Raw genomic sequence first — 19945 nt, forward strand, 5'->3', positions numbered from 1 at the left:
AAATACTGCATTTGTGGCTTGAGGGGAGCGTTTGCCGTCTAGGTTGACTGCCGAACTTCCAGGCAGCCGCACTGTAACCGGTATTTCGTGTCCCGCAACTGCACTATAAGCGATACGCGTATACATAGAGTGCTATGGGAAAATTAACGGGAGTCTGAAAAGACCATATTATATCCAGTCATTCACTATAAGCAGTTACGTTATAAGTGGTCTACACTGTATTTAGTGCACATGAATGAAACTTAAGACAAACAAAAACACTATCTACGGTGTAACTGTGCACCAAAAACTCCAACGTGGCTTACATGTCCAAAGGGGCGCAGTCTTCCAGTGGTTGTTGTCGTGAGTGAAGCAGTTCATTTTCTCAAGGTTGCATGTTGTGTTTTGGAACTTTGACTTGCGGCGAAACTTTCGCTCCTTGCGCCTCAGTTTCTCTTCCTTGGTCCTTGCATGCTCACTACCAAGATCTTCTTGGCTGAAAAAATAGCCAATGTCGGCAAACTCTGGACATGCTGGAATGCGTGCGACACAGAGAGGTGAAAGCAAGATACCATATCGCTATGCAAACATACATTCACGTAGCACCGCAATCATAGACATATGCGGCGCACCTGCGAGCAAGTTCTTTATGCCCACGAGCTTGCACAAGGCTGCTGGCAGAAAATGCTCTAGTTCATTTTTGCAATAGTAAAACCTTATTAATTTAGAACTCAAGGGACCAGAAGAAATCTCCAAATTATCAAAATGTCAGATTATCGAATGGACAAAGAAAGCAATAAAATGCTTAGTACATTGGCATACCTTTGTTTAGTAACAACATAATATTTTCGTCACATGTATGTTGCACTAAATCCTGAGCAGGAACTGTGATTTCCATAATATTGTGCAAATGATAAGTTCTCGCAACCTGTTGGGAGAACTTGCACTACACATCTGCAAAACATTGAGGCCCTCGCTAACTTCTTTTGTACTGCCCAGCAGTGGCGTCTCAACACACATCTTGATCCCAATAGACGTGCTCATCATAACCAACAGCATCTTCCATTTGGTCCCCAGAGAGCTGGTCAGAAACAAATAATCCGCCACAATGTAGATGACTTGCATGACTATAGCTTGTGGACTGAAAAAAAAAAAAAAAAGCACTTTCATCCTGTTTGCAGACAGCTTGAACCATGTTTGTCGCACGTTTGTTAACCTGTCAACCATGTTTGTCTACTGCTGCGTTTTGGTCAGATGTTGGAAAGCCTTTTCTGTTACCTGTTGTGGGGTCTCACACGTGCTCTTGGGACAAAGGAACGACAACACAGAAGTGCAAACAATCAAAAGGACATTTACAGCACCTTTCATACAATAATGCCTCCTAGCCACATTACTAAGCTGATGGGCACACGACAAATCGAGAAGGTCTGACTAACCACGACCAGATAGCGAGCGAATATGTTAGATACCCGCACGCTAGATACCAACTCCAATTGTTCACGTGTACCGATACCAATTGTTCCCGTGTACGGCCCCACGAACGGTGGCGCGTTCAAACGATCCGTGTTCGTTCATTCCGGTGTCGTGCCCTTAAGCTTTCTCGAGGCAGTTCCGCAAAGCGGGTCGGCGCATGCGCAAAGCGTCCGCACTGCTTGGTGACCCCACGCCAAAGAGGAACAGCCTCCGCCTTTTCACACCCTAGTAACCCCGCTGCTAGGTTGCATTAGCAGTGCAACACTCGCACCATCTCTCGTAATATGCCGCAACCACCCCGGCCAGTGCAAAGCCACACAGTGAAGCCAGATTACAGGAGACGCGAGCCACATGGGAAAAACATCAGGGGACGCGTGGAAGTCAAGCGTCCCCACACTTATCCAGATTTTTTTTTATTATTATTTTTCTCTCTCTCTCTCCCTGCCATCTTTCCAACCCCTATATCCTCCACCCCAGTGCAGGGTAGCAAACCGGAAACTCAGCTCTGGTTAACCTCTCTGCCTTTCCTCTCCCTCTCTTGGTCAGATGCTATCACTGCCATTTGCATAGCACGCTTGCGGCATTCCATGCTCACCGAGTACTGGTGTTTGTCCAAATTAACGAGTGCTTGATGCCAATGCATACATTTGCTGGTACCAGACAGCAAAGCCATAATTATTCCATTTTTACAATTACCGAGGGTTTACTTATTGACATTTTAGTGCATATAATGCGAACTAAAAGTAGGTGCCAATTTGAAAGCCGCAAGACAGCTGGCACCTTGTTCGAATCTCATATCATGGCAAATGAATGCCAGTATAAATTTATACTGGCTATTGGGAGCACGTGCTAGCAGAGAAAGTGCCGGCAGACAGAAGAGATAATAAGCTGCGACTGACAGCACGCGCCATACCTGTCTCTCACAAGTGTACCCCGCTGGCCATTAGCACAGTGACACCGTCTCGGTGTGGCGACTTCCTCCTCGTATTCCCTGTCATCACCTTCGTCGCCACCATCTTCTTCAATATCCCTCGCCCTGCCTTCTCGTGCCGTCACCAGGGGGACCTCGGTCGGCAACGGCAGCAGGTGCTTGTGGTGGCGGTGCTTGGTCTTGTGCTTCTTGAGCGTCCTCCGTAGCCCTTTGAGCTGTTCCAGCTTCTGTCGCAGCCGACGGATGAGAGCGTCAATGTGCTCCTTCTTCTGACGCCACAGCCGCTTGGCGTTGTGGTTAGGCCGCACCGGCCTGCCGTCTTGCCTACTGCCACTGCCACCACCCATTCCCTCCCCAGCAACATCGCACCAGCGTTCACCGGGGCTGCACGGGCTGTTGCCGTCGCGCCTGGGAACTGGCTCATCGCCAAGGGCACCTCCCCACGACTGGTCTCCGCTGCCATTGGTGTGTGCTAGCAACTTCATCTGCATGAGGAAAGTGGTAAATAAATAGTTAAGACAATGGGCACACACAAAGTTGGCAAATCCATGCAGACATCAGCGCTTACAGAGCCTTAAAGAACAAATATCATGTATTACCTCTCGATCCTGTGAAGTCATACTACAATTATGTGCGATCTCGTGAAAAACCTGTGCAATCCAGTGCAATCATTTATGGGGAAGCGCTCAATGCACGGTGCTCAAGTACGCTCCACTATAAAACTGATATCGCCTATGAAACTGAAGTTGCACAACATATGCTATGACTCAAGTAGGAGTGTACGAATACTGAGTAGTAGATTTCGAATCTAATATCAAATCAAATCAAGAAAAAAAAGTCTTATATCTATTTGAATATCGAATATGAAAAAATGTTTTATAAATTTTAATGCTTACAAATTTTGAGCAAAAAAAAAAAATACAGTGCTGCAACATGCTTGAGAGTCTTTCTTCTTCTCTTTCTGGGGTTTTACGTGCCAAAACCAGTTCTGATTATGAGGCACGCCGTAGTGGAGGGCTCCGGATTAAGTTTGACCACCTGGGGTTCTTTAACATGCACTACAACGCAAGCACACGGGCGTTTTTACATTTCGCCTCCATCGAAATGCAGCCGCCGCGATGCTCGAGTCTCCTAGCACCGCATTACAAGAACGTTGCAAGCTATCAGTAACTTAGGTACACAGAAATCAAGATATGTATACAGTGTGTTCTACTCTTATTAAAGGGAACACCAAATTAGTATGCCAGCCTTGATTACAGCTCAGTTCTAGAACATGATGGCCTGGAAATAATTTTTTTTTTGTTAATAAAATTTCCGCTCAATAAAATTTTTTTTTTTTGCCAGTGAAACAAATGAATTAGTAACATTCTGTAGTACTGAATACCAACGAGTTTCTTAGTTTAATAGTGGACCTGTGTATTGCGGCAATCTTTTATTTATTTAATTGAAAGTTCTTTAGTCCAGTTTTTATATATACAGAAGGACTAAACCACCTTTACGGCTGTTTGGTTATCGTAACGCCAATCTGTGCAACAGACGAAAGGACAGTGCATCATGTAAAATCACTGCTCCACAGAAAGCCGGTGCCGACAGTAAAGAGCAGGCGCCATCTGTACCGTTTCATTGTCACATTTGGCGTGATTTGCTGCCTGTCTAAGAATCTGAAGTCTGGAGGGTCACGGCAAGTAAGTTCGCAAAACAATCACCAACTTTTGCGCCGAAGATGAAGTGAAATGCTCACTTTGACGGCATCGAGCACAAGGGGCACTGTGGCGCACGCGACATGTGACACTGCGCGGGTCTCTACACCGAATACAGTCAAACCTCGATATAACGAACCTCGATTTAACAAAATTCGCAATGTAAAGGACTATTTTTATTTCCCGATCTTAGTTCCACTGAATTAACAAAACCTCGAATTAACGAAGTTCATGATAAAACGAAGTTTTTCGCTGCAAGCACAACTTCGTTATATCGAGATTCGACTGTATATTGAATAGTAGATATTCGATTCGCAAATCTAATTATTCGAACGTCGACTATTCGATTCGAATTGGTGATATTTGAGTATTCGCACATCCCTACACTCAAGTGCAGTGAAATGTCACATAAATGTTGCAATTTCAATACAGTCTTAGAATATGCCGACGCACGCTCGTTAGTACTTCCGTAACTAAGTTACCCCTTTCAGACACCAATGAATTCTGTTGACTGAAAACTTACTTTCACCGCATTTCCTGCATATTCAGAATTATAAAAAGCATACAGCTGCAGAACATGGACTCCATGCGAAAACTACCTACAGAAACATTACATATGAGAACATCAACTATTTCATGTCTAGCAGGCTCTAAAAGCACCCATTGAGGCACTTGGAAACGTATGCCTGATGCAACACACTGATACAACACACAATGAAAGGAATATACCCGCTACATACAACCACATACTCGCACCAAGCAAGTACACACAACCGTCTACCTTCCCATTCGCTTTACTAAAACCTTTTGAACCCGTTATTCAAACTTGCAATACGATTCCTATCAGAAAAGTTTCAAGATGTATGTGACATATTTTAAGTACCATTACTTTCATCAATGCTATTGCTGTTGACGCACTTTCTTGGTGTACACAATTGTGTACACAGCATCTTAAAGGCTTAAGTTATATGCATGTGAATGTAAGGATGGTGTGCCGCTACTGGCCTCTTTCGTTTCCTGTCATCGCTTGTGCAAGACTTTCGCACAAAACACGATGTCGCAACGAAATACTTCAGGCTGCATATATGCTTCAGAACTACGAGGTCACAGAAAAAGAACTAGCAGTTTCGCCCAAAGTGCAAAGCTTTGACAGCAATTACAAGGTTTAGCAATGCACTCGAGTTCCTTGGATAATGCTCTAACAACAGGTGCGGCAATGTGTTGCCACGACACAACATGTGAAGCAACTGCTGCAGTGCCGCACAAACATGCCCTGGCCACTACCAGGTGTCTTGCAATGCCGACGTGATGAGAAGTGTCACCAGTGGCGTTGCATGCATCCCACTTCAATGGTGCACGAGATGAAATTGACAGAAAACCGTTTCGGCATTGGTCAATGCCCAATGGAAGGATTAGATAGTTTTAGATAGTCATTTACAATCCCTTCTGCTGAGACCAGTGTATCCACACAGCTGTTCAGCAGGAACACTAGTGTGCATGTGCTCATGGCAGCAGCAGAAGGCAGAATGCTGCCCTGGTTCCGCTGCCAAGCTGATTGATTGGAGCGTGACAGTGCATCTACATGGTGCATCCACTGGGCTGTTGCTTTTGCAGCCAAATGTACGACGTGTCGCTCGTATCATTGAAAACCTTCCCACCCTCAACGCATGTGCCTTGCATGTGCGGTTGCTACCGTGGCAGCATGGCAGTGGTGGTGTGAACATGCCTCGAGTGTTCGTAGAATTACTGTCGCAATAAAAATTAAATTCTCCAGCACATACTCCATAAAATTGAAAAGGGCTGTGTATACTAGTACTTTCGAATGCAACCATGACACAGCATTTCTGAATTCAAATTTTAGTGTCACAGCTGCACGATACTTTAAATTTTTTCGTGACTTCCATACTCCAAAATGTTTTGCAATGAGGAGGAGGAGGATGTTATCTAGAGACAGATCTAGTCCTGCAAGGGCATGCCAGTGATTGCTCCACCAAAGTGTTTCCTTCTAAAGTTGTGGAACTAAACACTCCACTACGCTAAACATAGTGTGAGCAGGTCTTGTATCAATGACACTACCAAAAGAGATCAACAAGGCAACAACAACAAGCAAAAGTAGGATGCCTCCATTCAACCAAGTCCGCTCTGTACTGAGAGCACTGCTCAGTGGGTACAGAGCAAGTGGCGACTTTAGTAAGTAGTGCTAAAATGTCATCCCGTGCTGAACAAATTTATGTAAAAGAAACAGCCCACCTGAAAAGCCAACATCTCTGTGGGAAAACTAAGTCTTGCATGGAACGCTGCATCTCCTCTACAGATGACAATGAGTGAAGAGAACTAGTTTCTGAATTGCGGTTCCTTGAATAAAGGTAGCATTTCTTTTTCCGTTCATCTCGCGTTACAATCACAGTCACGTACATTCGGGACAATACGGTACTGCGCACCCGTTAACAGCCGGCTGCAGTGTGCTCACGTGCCAGCCTGTGTTTGGGTTTTTTCTTTTTTTTTTTAAATAGAGAGTACGAGGCGCGGGATTGGTGTAAAGTTGCGTCATATATAATAGAGGCTTTTAATACATTATTTCTTTGGGGGTGTTGCAGGGACCAAGCCAATTCGTCGTAAAATGCGGGTCATCGCATGATTGGGGGATGTATAATTGAGGTTCCACTGTATTTCAATATATAAAGTAAAAATTGTATAGAAACATTTTCCAGGGGATTTTACTGCTGTTTGTTATACACAATAATGCGTTATATGTGGGTTTGGTATATCCGGGTTCGATTGTATAATGCCATTAGCAAGTTAGCAATTCCTGACTCACCTCCTCTTCAAGCAGCTCATCAGCCGTTGCACTCAGAAAAGCAGATACAGCCTTGTCGTCTGTCAGGTCAAAACCTTCTGCCACAGCATCCGCGCGCCGCTTCAACCGGACCGCCATGAAGACAGGCCTGAAGGCTGGCATAAGGAAGAATCAAGGTATTATTCATTTTCACAAGGTCAACAGTAATGCTCAATAGTGAAAGAACTGGCTCATTAAGCATTATACAACCACATAGCATGATCAAACAGTGAACATAGTGCTCCTAGGCACAAGTCCTCACAAAAGAAGCTCCTTCGAGCAATGTGAAATTTTGGTAGCTAAATGTTGCATCAAAATTGTATATCTCGTTGGTCTAACTAATCAAGAAATGAATAACATTTGTACATTTCCAACCAAAAGGTGGTATTCATGTAACCTGATGTTTCAAGGCCAATGCGGCTGTTTCCTCAGGGTTTAAGTTAAACGATGAGTGACGGTGGGGCAAGCTTTTGAAAAGTTCTTGGTAACAGGGGGAGGTGGAGGGTACGGACGTGTAGACGAGGTTGGCTATATGCGAGTGTTGCTTTAAGCTATCGTGGCAGCAAAGGTGGTACTAGAAGTGGCTGAAGACAGGAGGCTATTCTGTCTACTGTAAACCAACCCATACAAGCTACCTACCACTTCCAAGTCAAACCATCCGACAAGGAACAAGGCATCAGCTGTGAATACTCTATTAAACAGAGCAGAGACATTGCAGGTTGGAATCCAACAAATGAAAGAAAAAAAAAAAGTTGTTTACATTGAAGTCAAAAAGAATGGCAACGAAAATGACTTCATCAAAGGACTTCATCAGAAACGAATCTACCTTCCATACGTTAAAGGTGCCAGCGAAGCAATCAGCTGAATCTCGAAAAAAAAAAAGAAAAAAGGCTGCAAGGTCATCCACAAGTCAACAAACACTTTGAATAGCCTCCTCTCACTACCGAAAGACCATCCAAGAGAAAAGGCTCAAAGCATCGTTTGCAAGATCTCATCTGCCACATGTCTGGAGATTTAGGTACATTGGGAAGACAAAAATTCTACGAAGAATAAGGCAACGCAAGAGCAATGTCAGAATCTTCTCTTTAGTATGCAGTGCCATCGCTGAACATTTAAAAAATGCTAACTACAAAATTGCTTTCGATGAAACTGAAATCCTACAGAGACTAACGTCCGGGAAAAACTACCTTATAAATGTCCATGGCCTATACAAAACAATGAAAAGGAAAGAAAAATGCACCATGGCACAACAATAGCATTCTGTCATTAGCAGTCAACACCACCACCTTTGTCCACATGCCTCTTTCTCTTCCACTTTCACCTTCACCCTCTGTCAAGCATACCAGGAAACAAGTTCACCAACCCAAGTTTTCCTGGCAAGAGGTTCTTAAGGGCAATCATCAATAACAATGTTATGATAAAATAATGTTTTCAAGATATTTCTACAGCTTACACTGCTTCACATGCTCTCGAAGAAACTTGCGCTGCTGCTTGCGTTCCTCGGCCGTGAGCTGGGAGTTAGTAGATGGCTCCAGGCGATGGGCAGCAAGCATAGTCTGGCTTGCAGACGATGTTGTGGATGGCAGCTCTTGGACTGTGTGCAAGTGCTGACCGTGGTGGTGATGGCGGCGATGTTCCTTGGGTTTCTTCAGCTTGACCCCACTCGGCACTGGAATCTCACCAATGTTCGCTTCGGGCAAGTGGTCCTCATTGTCCTCCTTGCAGACACAGGTTTTACGGTGGTGGAGCCGTGGGTGCTTGCAACGATGCATGTGCCAACGCCTGCCATCGTGAATGCACTCCCATTTCTGAAAGATACCACATAAACGGGCACATGGCATGTTGATGCTACAGAGAGAAGAGCGGCACACATTAAAATCTTGTGAGGTTTAATGTTCCGAAACTGCACAGTGGCTTATGAAGCACGGCGTAGTGAAGGGCTCCAGATTTACCTTGACTGCATTGGTTTCTTTAACTCTTTCTGTACCAAGCCCATTGGGCATGGTTAGCCCTCTATTGATGGTTTGGAACGCCATTTTCGAAACCTTCCGCGCCGCTCATGGACATACTGAGCTATCGGACGTGAAGAAGGAGAACTATATTTTAGTTTTCTAAGCAGTTTGCTTTTTTCCCGCGAGGCAGTGAATTTTAAACGCGCTCCGAATTTTTTGATTGTCAAAGGAGAACGAAAAATTGCCCGCCCGCTATCGATGTTTTCAAAAGCCGCTTTCGAGACCTTCCGCGCCGTTCACGGACACACTGCACCATCGGACGTGAAAGAGGAGAAACTACATTTTTGTTTTCTAAGCAGTTTGCTTTTTTCCCGCCAAGCGGGGATTTTTAAACACACTCTGAAGTTTCGCGATTGTCAAAGCAGAACGCAAAAATATCCCGCTCTGGAACAGCGTGAGCACTTCTATCGCGATTCCGCTGCCTCTGTGGCTGATCTTACCGATACATCAAATAGCTGCGAGTCAGAGGACACTGACTTTTCGTCGGACTTTGAGTCTGAAAGCGACGACGACGCAAACCAGCCCAGAACATCGGCGGCCACAGCCTGGCACGCCCAACTGTAGTGCTTGCAGTTAAATTTTTAAAATACCTGTTAAAATACCTGTTCAATGAAAAATTTTATTCTTTTGAAGATGGTGCCTAATAGACGGCAGTACATTTTGTATATCTCATAATTTTCGTAACATTTTTTTCTTAGTAGATGCAAGTGTGTCTTTATAAACTTTGTTCAATTTTATTGCACAATCTTGATTTTAACAATTTATTCTTTTATAACGCATATCTCGTTAATAAACCTTTTATGCATGAAAAGTGCATTCATTTTGCTTTCTGTTTATGTATTACACTAAATATTGCGTGCAGTAGTTCCGTCAGAAAAAAACATCTGCCGTAACATACAAAAAACACCTACTTTCCCATGGTAGGGAAAGAGTTAACATTCACCAAAAACACGGTACACAAGTGTTTTTGCATTCTGGCCCCAGTAGAATGTGGCTCCCGCGGCTGGGAATCGAATTTTCAAACACATGCTCACCAGAGCACCGCCATAGCCATTGAGGCATTGCAGTGGGCAAGAGCATGTGCGCTATAGCATCATACTCTTGGTCTCATGTTACCTAGTTAGGGTGAGAAGTAGTAGTGGAATCTCATTGATACGATCTTCGCTGCTCTGCATAGCACGCGTGTTATGCGGAGCAGCATCACTCGACATCACACATACTGCAGCCAACACACTTTTACTCAGCAACTTTAAAATTGCTCGCCAGTTTTCGCTGAACTTCCTTTTTTTTTGTATGTCCGTAATCAAGTTCTTTTGGAAGTTAAAAAAAGAAGCCGCCATCTCCTCACTCAACTGAGCATTTGCAATGAAGTCCCGAAGAGCGTCTAAAGCTGCGAGTGCATCGCCTTCTTTCACGTGACCGCATGAAAATCTCGGCTGAAAATACAACCAAAATAAGCGCGAGCGAAAGCTGACGTGAGCAGACGATATGTGTACTACGAAACAAACGGTCCGGCTGACACCAGACGTGAGTAATAAAATTACTATGGGTCCCTTACGGTATAACTAAGATGACTTGAAGGCGAAAGCCCGAGCGCCGCTAGCTCAATGACACGATTACCACTTTTTATGCTTTGTGAAATTTCTTTTAACATTTTCTTTATTCACAGTTTTTTACACTTGATGACATCTTTTGAACCATTATTTACAGTCATTTTTGCCAGTCATCTTTTATTCACCAAACTTGGACCGTGACTAACCACTTTTTTTTGCTGAGTCAATCTCACTTGGAGCCTCAAATCTCACATATTTTTTACAAGTCACTACCCCACTCCATAACCCCTTGATTCACTCTTAATTCACACTTGATTCAATATTGATTCACCCTATCACTGCTTGGTTCACCTTCATTCACTCTATCATCACAGTTTTACTTCCATCATGCTTGGTTTGCTCTATTACTCCAAATTACCAATTTTCCTCACTCTTGATTCACCCTCTATCACCACTTGATTCACCTTCGTTCACTCTTAATTCACTCTCATTTACTCTTCATTACCTTAGCTCACTCTATCGCATCATTACCTTTCATTTGATTTCTATCCCCCAACTCAACCCCCCTTTAATTTACCATCAATTCACTCTCAATTCACCTCTCTGTATACCCATCATCACTTCAGTTCACTTGCTTAATCATTCCTCCACCCTTAATCGCGGTTTTGTGCGCATTATCACCTCTTATCCTAAGAGGACCATTTCGTGTCGACGACGCGGTTTTGAAACAGCTTTGAAACTGAGACGTCACCATGAGACATATAAGGCTTTCGTCTTAAAACAGCAGTCAGGCGGGTCTGCATGAAACCAGTTTCCCATGCGTACGTCACTGAAGGGGCAGCTCTCATTGGTCTCCTTCGCTGGCGGCAAACACTGCAGGCCGCAATTTAAATCAGTCCAGGACCAATCCCTCCCGCAGCAAGGAAAACCTGCTTTGCGGCAGCTTTTCGGGCACGCGTATTGCCGCTGCCGGCACTCAATTTTCCGCTAGTGTGGCTGGCCCTTAAAACGTTGTTAGAGGGTCATTGGAATGTAATTTAATTTAGTACACTTGAATATAAAGCACAAGTTTCAAAATACCAGTTAGCAGTCGTATTATTCAATTTAAGGTGAAACGTGATCGTATCAACCGTATGAAAATACATTGCTGCTATGGGGTGTTGGCCGGGAAAAGAAAATAAACGTATCATCCCAAAAAACATATTACGCAGAATCGCATCAAAACGAGATTCCGCTGCATAAAAATAGAAAAAAAAAGGGGGGGGGGGGGGGGTGTCATGTACCATGCTTTGGGCGCACGTCAAAAAAACCTTAGGTGGTCAACATTAATTTAGTGCCCCCCACAATGGTGTCGCTCATAACCCACAGTGCAGTTTTGGGATGTTAATAACCCCACTTAAATTTTTAGTGCATAGTGGATGAAAGCGCGCGTTGTGCCTTCACCATCCGTATCAGTGCGAAGTAGGCAAGCTAGCAGCAAAATTCAATTTTACATAAGTAGAATGGGCCAGGATAATGCAATGATTCTATTCCAACCCCCTTTTTTTTTGTCAGTGGTCCGAGCATGTGCACCTAGAGTGTAGTACACGAGCATTCACATGCTTTCACGAGCATTCATGTGCAACACAAAGCCATGGTGAATGAGCTACTGCAGTGACTGCAATTCAACGTCTCTTTCAATGAGCAGAAACTCTGCACAAATGTTTCAGACAGAACCACGCAGTTATTTTAGACCAGTCTTATCGATATCTTATTTTACTGACACAATCAAGCATTCCCATTCAGATTCCCATTGCCCACAGTGGATAATGCATGTTGTAATAAAGTTAACCTCCACCACAGGTGAGCGACTTGGTGAAATAAATTGCTACCTGATGTGGCTGACATGGCGAAGGGTGTCTGCCAGATGTACACTTCACGTGCAGGTTGCGCTCCTTGGTCGAGTTGTAGGCTCCATCATACATGTGGTCCTTTGACACTTTGCTGAATGGAAATACAGGAGAATAGGTAATGTAGCCAGCAAACAATACAATATGCAGAGAACAAACCTAACGGGAAATGAGTAGCACTGCACAAGTACAGAAAGTTTAGTGTGAAGCAAAAAAAAAAAAAAACACACACAAAGACATAGTGACTTGAGACAAACCGCATATATTTTTGTTGATAACTGTCATGCAGGCAGAACAGACCTCCACTTAATTTTTCATCATAAGGCTTCACTATATAGCAATATGCATACATATTAAAACAGCAATGCATTGTAACAATGCTTCTCAATCAGACAATAAAACTGGAGAGTCACTAATGTATGCATTCACATGTCATTTTCATGCTTAACCCTTTAATGACGAGACATAAAAACCCAGAAAAAAATGTTTATTGTCTATTTAAATCTGCAAAACACATCAAGAATAAGCATAATCAACAAAAAGAAAAAACATTTTGTGAAAATTTTTTTCAGAAATAGGGGGAAAGCCCCAGGCAGAAAACTGGAAGTGGGCTTCACCCCAAGCCACCTAAGGCTTCGTTTTTAGTTTGTATAGACCGCTCTCATCATACATGAACCATAGGTATACATTTCATTTGCTTTAGATCTAATATGTGACACCACCGCAGTTGGATATCTTGCATCGGCCAGTCTCCTCTGAGCCTTGCTTTCAAAAGACAGTGAGTCGCGTGCCAAACTTCTTCCTCGTCCGTGTTCCTGCTCTAAACGAACAAATGACGCTTGCTGCCTGTCATTCAGTGTTGGCCGAAGACATTTAGCCAGAAACTTAGTACTCAATACTAAAATTCGGCAAGAATTTTTTTTTCTTTTTTTTCTGGTATGTTGCCTGTAGGCAGCACTCATCAATAAAGTTCATAAATAAATAAATTTAATAAATTTGCGGACCAATATTTTGCATCTATCCTAATTCAGATTTCCACACAGCCCCTGTCGCACTCTTCATAAATCCAATACAGTAGACTTGCAATAATTCGAACTCTGATAATTCAAACTTTCGGTTAACTTAAACAAATTTCACACTTTTGGTTGGCCCGCTATGTTTTCAATGTATTTTAAAGCCACTTAATTCAAACTGTGTCATTGTGTTGATTCAGTTCATTCATACATTTTTGCTTGCCCGTGCTGGAAAATATCTGCGTTATTACATCACTAACAGTCGCAAATAAAGCGGACTGCCAGCCTACACGTGTCAAAGCGGCCGAACTAGCCGAATCGCACACACCAACAATCACATGTTGATTAAGAAAGAAGAAAAAAAAGAAGAAAAAAAAAACAAAAAAAACAAGACGGCAGGCACGGCGTGTACGAAAATAACGCGCGTGACTCTTGGCCATCTCTGTTCCTCGGTGTACGCACGTGTCAAAGCGGCCAAATTGGGCGCACCAACAGAATCGCGTGTTGATAGAGAATTTTTTTTAATAAAAAATAAAAAAACCATACCACCGAGGTGACTGAGACGGCAGGCCCCCGGGGGCATGTACGAAAAATGATGCACGTGACCCTCAGCCAACCTGCACGCCAATGCGTTTTATCATTCCTATCACCGGCTGTGCCGCCCTTCGCATCATGCTAAGGTCCTTAGATAAAAACTTGTTTTATCTAGGGACCTTAGATCATGCCACTTCAAGGGAAGTATCGAACTCTTTCCGTAAAGGAGAAATTGGCTGCAATAAAAGAAGTTGATGCTGGAGTGAAGACTTCAGTAGCACTGAAACATGGGATATCGAAAAGCTCGCTGATGACCATCATGAAAGCGAAGAAGAAGCTTCGGAATAAGCAAGTCAAATGCGGCATGCCTCCAGGGCGGAGGCCTGCCGCATACGGCATGACGCGTGCGCCGGTGCGATATCGGATGTCATGACGGCATCACTCTTGTTTTTGAGCAATTGCCCGTGCGACACCATGTGCATTACACCTGTTTCAACGATTTGGAACAACCACCTGTCTTTCCACTAAGGGAACAGCGGCTGCTCAAGTGTTCTTGTCAACGCGGCCAGAATCGACAATGACGCTGCACGACGCACTGCCGCCACGCAATGTTGCAAAGGGTCGGCGGTTGTCAGGCGATCACGGTTCGGTGGCGCTTCGTTTACGTGCTGCCAATTACTGATAACGGTTTGCGGTGGAGTTTTACCTTTCGAGCATCGCATTTTTTTTCCCCTCCGAAGCGACGTAAATAACATCATGTTACGGCTATTTTGTGGCTGACGTACAGTCGCAATTCTGAGACCATGATGTCCGAGACCTTCACAGAATGATGGCATGCCGCAATAGTTTCTGAAATTTACGCTTCCGGCCAACTAGAACGCTTTGCTCTCGTGTGCAGAATACAGTCATGTCCAGTTGGTAATAAAATGTATCACAAGCTCTTGAATAAAAAATAGTGGCTACGCTTGCAGTTTCGAAATTACAGGTGATCGGAACCGGGCACGGTTTTGAAAGAGCTACACGGCGCCGCACTTCGTTCTTTAGATGGGCGTTTCTAACAGAAGTTTGCAGTTAGGTGCGCAAACGCACCGATAACAAAAATGACACCGAAAAGCTGGTTTTCGGACCGAAGTGCTGCCGAATTGTAACTGCTGATGCCAGCTTATGTGCAGTTAAGTTTTAAGCATTTCAAGGACGAGTCCTTATATAACTAACTATTGATATAACGACCACTTTTCGCACAACTATCGAGTTCGTTACAAGTGCATTCGACTGTATTATAGAGTATATGTGAATGTTTCGTTACAAGACAAGTTGGTATGTTGCCCTGAGTCATACTTATGAGAACTTCTGATAATTCAAACTTCTGATAAACAAAATCCTGGGGTCCCCTCGAGTTTGAATTATCGAGAGCCTACTGTATATAATAACAGAAACCAATATTTCCGACACCCTATGGTGTGCTGCTAAATTTTTTTGTACGAGCCACAAAGATGGCAGCAGTAAACAGTGGTGCCATTCAGGTTGCTGCTCATACCCTTGCTTTTGTTGGTAAGCTGTTTTTTGGCATTGTAAGTGCCGCCGCTAGGTATAGATCTGTGCTGATTTAGATCCTAATTGTAATTTCTGTCGCCGACACACAACGAAGCAGCGCTGGTTAGGCCTAATGGTTGAGGCATCAGGCAGCATGACTGTGACGAAAATACGGCACTGGCCAATGGGGTGGTAGATGACAAGCTGCTGCGGCGAAGCTTGCCACTAACGTGCTTGTACGAGTGGGCCATTAGCGACCAGGTCCAGAAATACAGTCAAACCCACTTATAACAATATTCAGGTGCCATGAAAATTCCATTGTTATAACCAATAATTGTTCTAACCAGGTTGCATGAAAAAAATCAAAATAGGGGGATGGCAGAGCTGTTGTGAGAAAACTTGTGAAGGTCCCTCGCGAGAACAAAGCTCCAGAGGGACTGAATCATGTGCAGGGCCTCCTGTGAGGACAACGTTGAAGCAGTCCGCCCGGCAAAATTCTGACTGGTGTCTGCGTCATCGCTGCCGCCGTCGCTATCCGATGCAAGCATGTTTGCGAAGATCCCCTTATCGGTTAGAAGCACTCATTTCGAAAGCTATAGCAGTGCGCTTTCTATTCACTGGCAACGTCGTGCACTGCCGATGATCAGCAGGCAGATTAGCCATCTTTCGTTTTCGCGGCGAGTCATACGAGCCTAAGAAACCGAGAAACCACCAGGCCCGGAACGACTTATACCGGTGTCACACAACCACTTCTGATCGCGATTAAGCTCGATCTGGATCGAAGTTCTCGACTGCGATTGGCTCCCTCACGCAGCTTGCACAAAGGAGTCAATCACGACAGCGAAATTCGATCGGGATCAGGCTTGATGGCGATCAAAAGTGCGCCATGTGTCACCCGTATTAATCGTCGGCAGAACTGCACAGTATGAGCGTATGAGAGGCCAGCAAGCAGTCACAGCCAGAGCTATCAGCACAGTTGGCGTGGTCCATTCATGTTTCGGATGGCTGGGCGGCGTAAAGCTATGGGCGCAGCCCATTCATGTTCAGTAGGGTGAGGCGACGGGAGAGAGGCGCGCGACGCTGGCAACGCGGAGAAGGCTGGAAAACAGCGCGTGGCGATGTGCAGTGGCTTGAATTTCTTTTTTCTTTTCAAGGTTTTCATATTCCATTCTCTTTCAGCACGGACACCCAGTAACCTGACTTCATTGTTATAACCGATAATGCGGCACGGAGCATTGTAGTAAGTGGGTTATTTCACCATAGAAAACATAGAAAAGTTGATGGTGCAGCAGCTTCTCATTGTTATAACCGATATATTGTTAAAAGCGGTATCATTATAAGTGGGTTCAACTGTACTGCACACCGGCTAGAATGACAGCCGTAGTAGAAGCGGCCTTCGGCTTCGCACAGACAAACCACCAGCAACACCCACCTATGTGCCTACCAAGTTCGTTTGTACGCTTATTGGACAGGATGGTATAAGCTCACTCTTAGGCACAGAATGCCTAATTGAATTTATGCAATAAAGCGTTTACTGCTGACGTCGCACCAATAAAGTCACATGTTGCATTTGTACATTGTGACGATGTACAACGCACATCAGGTTGTGCAAAGTGGAATGCATGATGCATACGCTGCATCAGCGATGATGAAATTTAAAGTGGACATTATTTCATGGAGCGAAAGTCAGCAAACAAATTTTTCATGCCGCTGGCATTGCAAAAAATAAATTTATTTTTCTATTGATTCAGTTTTTCAGACCGCCCAACTTTCTTTTTTTTTCTTGCAGCTTCATCAGTGTCTCAAAAATCGGTCAGCGACTGTAAATAAAAAGAATGCATGCATGCCCGTGGAAGAAAAACGAGCACCATTTCCTTACAATTTTGTTAAAACTAAACAGCCAGACTTTAATGATTCGTAGTTGCAATCAAGCATTGAGGTCACATGCACTTACCCTCTTTCAATCAGAAAGCTGTCTCGCCACGATTTCCTCCGTTTTATCTCAGTTCTCCGGTGGCCACTTCTAGATTAGCAAAAATGACAACGTGCAAAGAGGACAAAATCAATTTTGTGCATTAAGTTTAGAAAATGCAAGCTCAAAAAATGCCGACGGTATGCAAAAGTGCACGGCAAGAACAACTTAAAGAAAACTTCACAGTGTAAACTTGTGTTTGCACTACGAGAAAATGCAGTGTTGATGCAACCATCAAGAACCACATGCTGTCAGAGTTGAGTGGTGGGGCTTACAGATGACCTCTACTGTTGCAAACAGTAATCTACATTAGAAATGATTTCATACTTTCAGAAGCTTATGCAACAAAGGTACAGACTTCCCATTCTTTGTAACAGACATCTGTAGTGTCCTTACATCTGGTGCTGCATTCTCTACTAATTAGTTTCAGACACTTCTTTCGTAATGTAACATCCAGCAGGGCACCCCACTGGGACATCCTTCTTTTTGTGCATTGTGAGAGATATGGGACTTGAGAATATTGCTGATGGGAGATCTGCCATGCCCTTCTGCCCTATCTAATCATGTTAATTTGATCAATCAATACATACAAAGTAATTTCCCCAACATTGATTGCTCAAGAGCACAAACCATGTGTGCCATGACTAAATTCTTAGTGTTCACAACAATGATCCAACGTAAAGCCATTTGAATAAGAGATAGACGTCCTCAGTCAAGTACGATAAGCTCTTCAATGAATACCAGCTTCAGGTGTAGTGTTTCTCTGCTACTACTGCACTCCCCATTAGATATTAAATGAGCCATGTCGCCACATGAGGGCACCGTTACTAATGGAGTGAATGAAACACTTGGGCACACATTCCAACCCAAATGGTGATTGCTGCAACACGGCAAGGACATGCTGCCAACTTAACATGACAGTGTAGGGTATACACAAAGATTCACAGGACAATAGTTTTGATGCAAGCACTTGCGTAAATTGTTTCATAACGTTCTTTCATGACGTAAATATATTGATGTATTTAGCACACAAGGTGGTAACTTTGGTTGCCTATTTCACTTAAAATGTTTACTACAAGGTCCAAATATTGTGTAGGAAGGCATTTGCGTAGAACACACACACAATAAAGTCACGATCGAAAACTTGCATTAATTCTGTAAAACTACCATTGCGTGCAGTGTTGCTGATGAAAATGGCCACCGTGTATCACTAGCTCCATAAGAAACACCAGTGTGCCTGGCCTGAGCAGCTGCATTCGCCTTCTTGGGACCATGACTGTCATAGCAAACTGGCTTGAATAAACCATGGCCCCTGTGGCTACCTCTTCTGGCCATTTCGGCAGTAACACAGGAAGCATGCTGGAAGCCTGCTTCAACTAAGTTACTTCTGCATGGTTAAACAAGTTGTCCGCTCAAGGCACTGTTCATGTACACTAACACTAATAAATTCTCACAGCACAGCATTCACAGCACAAGTAATGTGTCACACAGTAATGCAACTTCTTGGGGGCAGTTAAAATGCTAAATGAATGAAAGCATCACAAACTAAATGCATGTTTTCTAAAAGCTTCATTAGTTGAATAGTGCAAGCAAATCCTGCAGCCCCTCTTTGTCAGGAATCCTGGATAAACGCGCTAAATGTAATTTCCAGCACAAAAGAAAAATAATGACAATGAACAGATAACAAACCTCACGGAATCAAAGGCATCTTCCAAGATGGGAAATATCGATTTGCCGTCCATATGCTCCGGAACATCAATGCCAGCAATATCTAGAAAGGTTGGTGCTAAATCAATATTCAGTACTATATCTTTTAACCTGAAAGTGCAAGTCAAGAAAGGAGTATTATCTCGCTGGGTTTATAAGTAGTACGGCACAAGATACAACAAGGCTTACGTAATGGGACGCATATGCAATGCTAAAAATGACACGGCTAGTAAAAACCAGCAAGGCATACAAACCCTCCTCAGACAAACGAAATCCTAGTGACACAATACTACCTGGTAAAGTTAATTTTTATTGACAACCGCTCTCTTACGAACATGAAGAACTACAGCCTTAATCTGTTGGCAAACATGTGCACTCACAGCAACACCTCCATATATGTCGACAAAGACAAGCACATTTTTTCTTTGCTTAAACCACGCGGTGGTTTGCTGCCTTCCCTTTTCATCCTGGATTTCTGTGGCAGCAGGTGGCATTTCAAATATACTATATATTTACTTTTTGTAGTCTGTGACGATGTAGAAGTATGCTTCACACAAAATATAAATTTTCTCAAGAACCGGCGATAACAAAATATTTCAACATTTTACATATAGTAGCGCCGCCAACATCTAGCTTTAGGTTACACCAGAATATTTCAGTATTTCTTTTCTCGTTTATTATTCAAAATAATGAAAGCTGATGTCCATGAGGGGGACACAGGGTCTGAGGAGGATATTAATAAAGAGACAACAGGCAGCCTGTGCTCCAGCTGAACACAGCAAAATAAAAGGGTCATGCAAAGTCGACCAGGAC

At 43.7% G+C, this 19945-nt stretch overlaps 1 protein-coding gene across 6 annotated transcripts in view; it reads right to left on the reverse strand.

Annotated features, from left to right (window-relative positions):
• Window positions 1-19945, reverse strand: part of LOC119449833 (extracellular sulfatase Sulf-1) — a 70781-nt gene that overhangs the window by 30907 nt on the left and 19929 nt on the right. For all 6 annotated transcript variants that reach the window (XM_049665464.1, XM_049665463.1, XM_049665465.1 and 3 more), the window contains exons 7-13: window positions 19115-19243; window positions 17408-17476; window positions 12356-12467; window positions 8373-8727; window positions 6902-7035; window positions 2366-2868; window positions 306-475 (exon numbers count right to left, since the gene is read on the reverse strand). In XM_049665464.1, the coding sequence (XP_049521421.1) occupies window positions 306-475; window positions 2366-2868; window positions 6902-7035; window positions 8373-8727; window positions 12356-12467; window positions 17408-17476; window positions 19115-19243 (1472 nt within the window). The remainder of the gene's footprint in view (window positions 1-305; window positions 476-2365; window positions 2869-6901; window positions 7036-8372; window positions 8728-12355; window positions 12468-17407; window positions 17477-19114; window positions 19244-19945) is intronic.

The sequence above is a fragment of the Dermacentor silvarum genome, chromosome 4, assembly GCF_013339745.2.
Source record: "Dermacentor silvarum isolate Dsil-2018 chromosome 4, BIME_Dsil_1.4, whole genome shotgun sequence".
NCBI classification, from domain to species: domain Eukaryota; kingdom Metazoa; phylum Arthropoda; class Arachnida; order Ixodida; family Ixodidae; genus Dermacentor; species Dermacentor silvarum.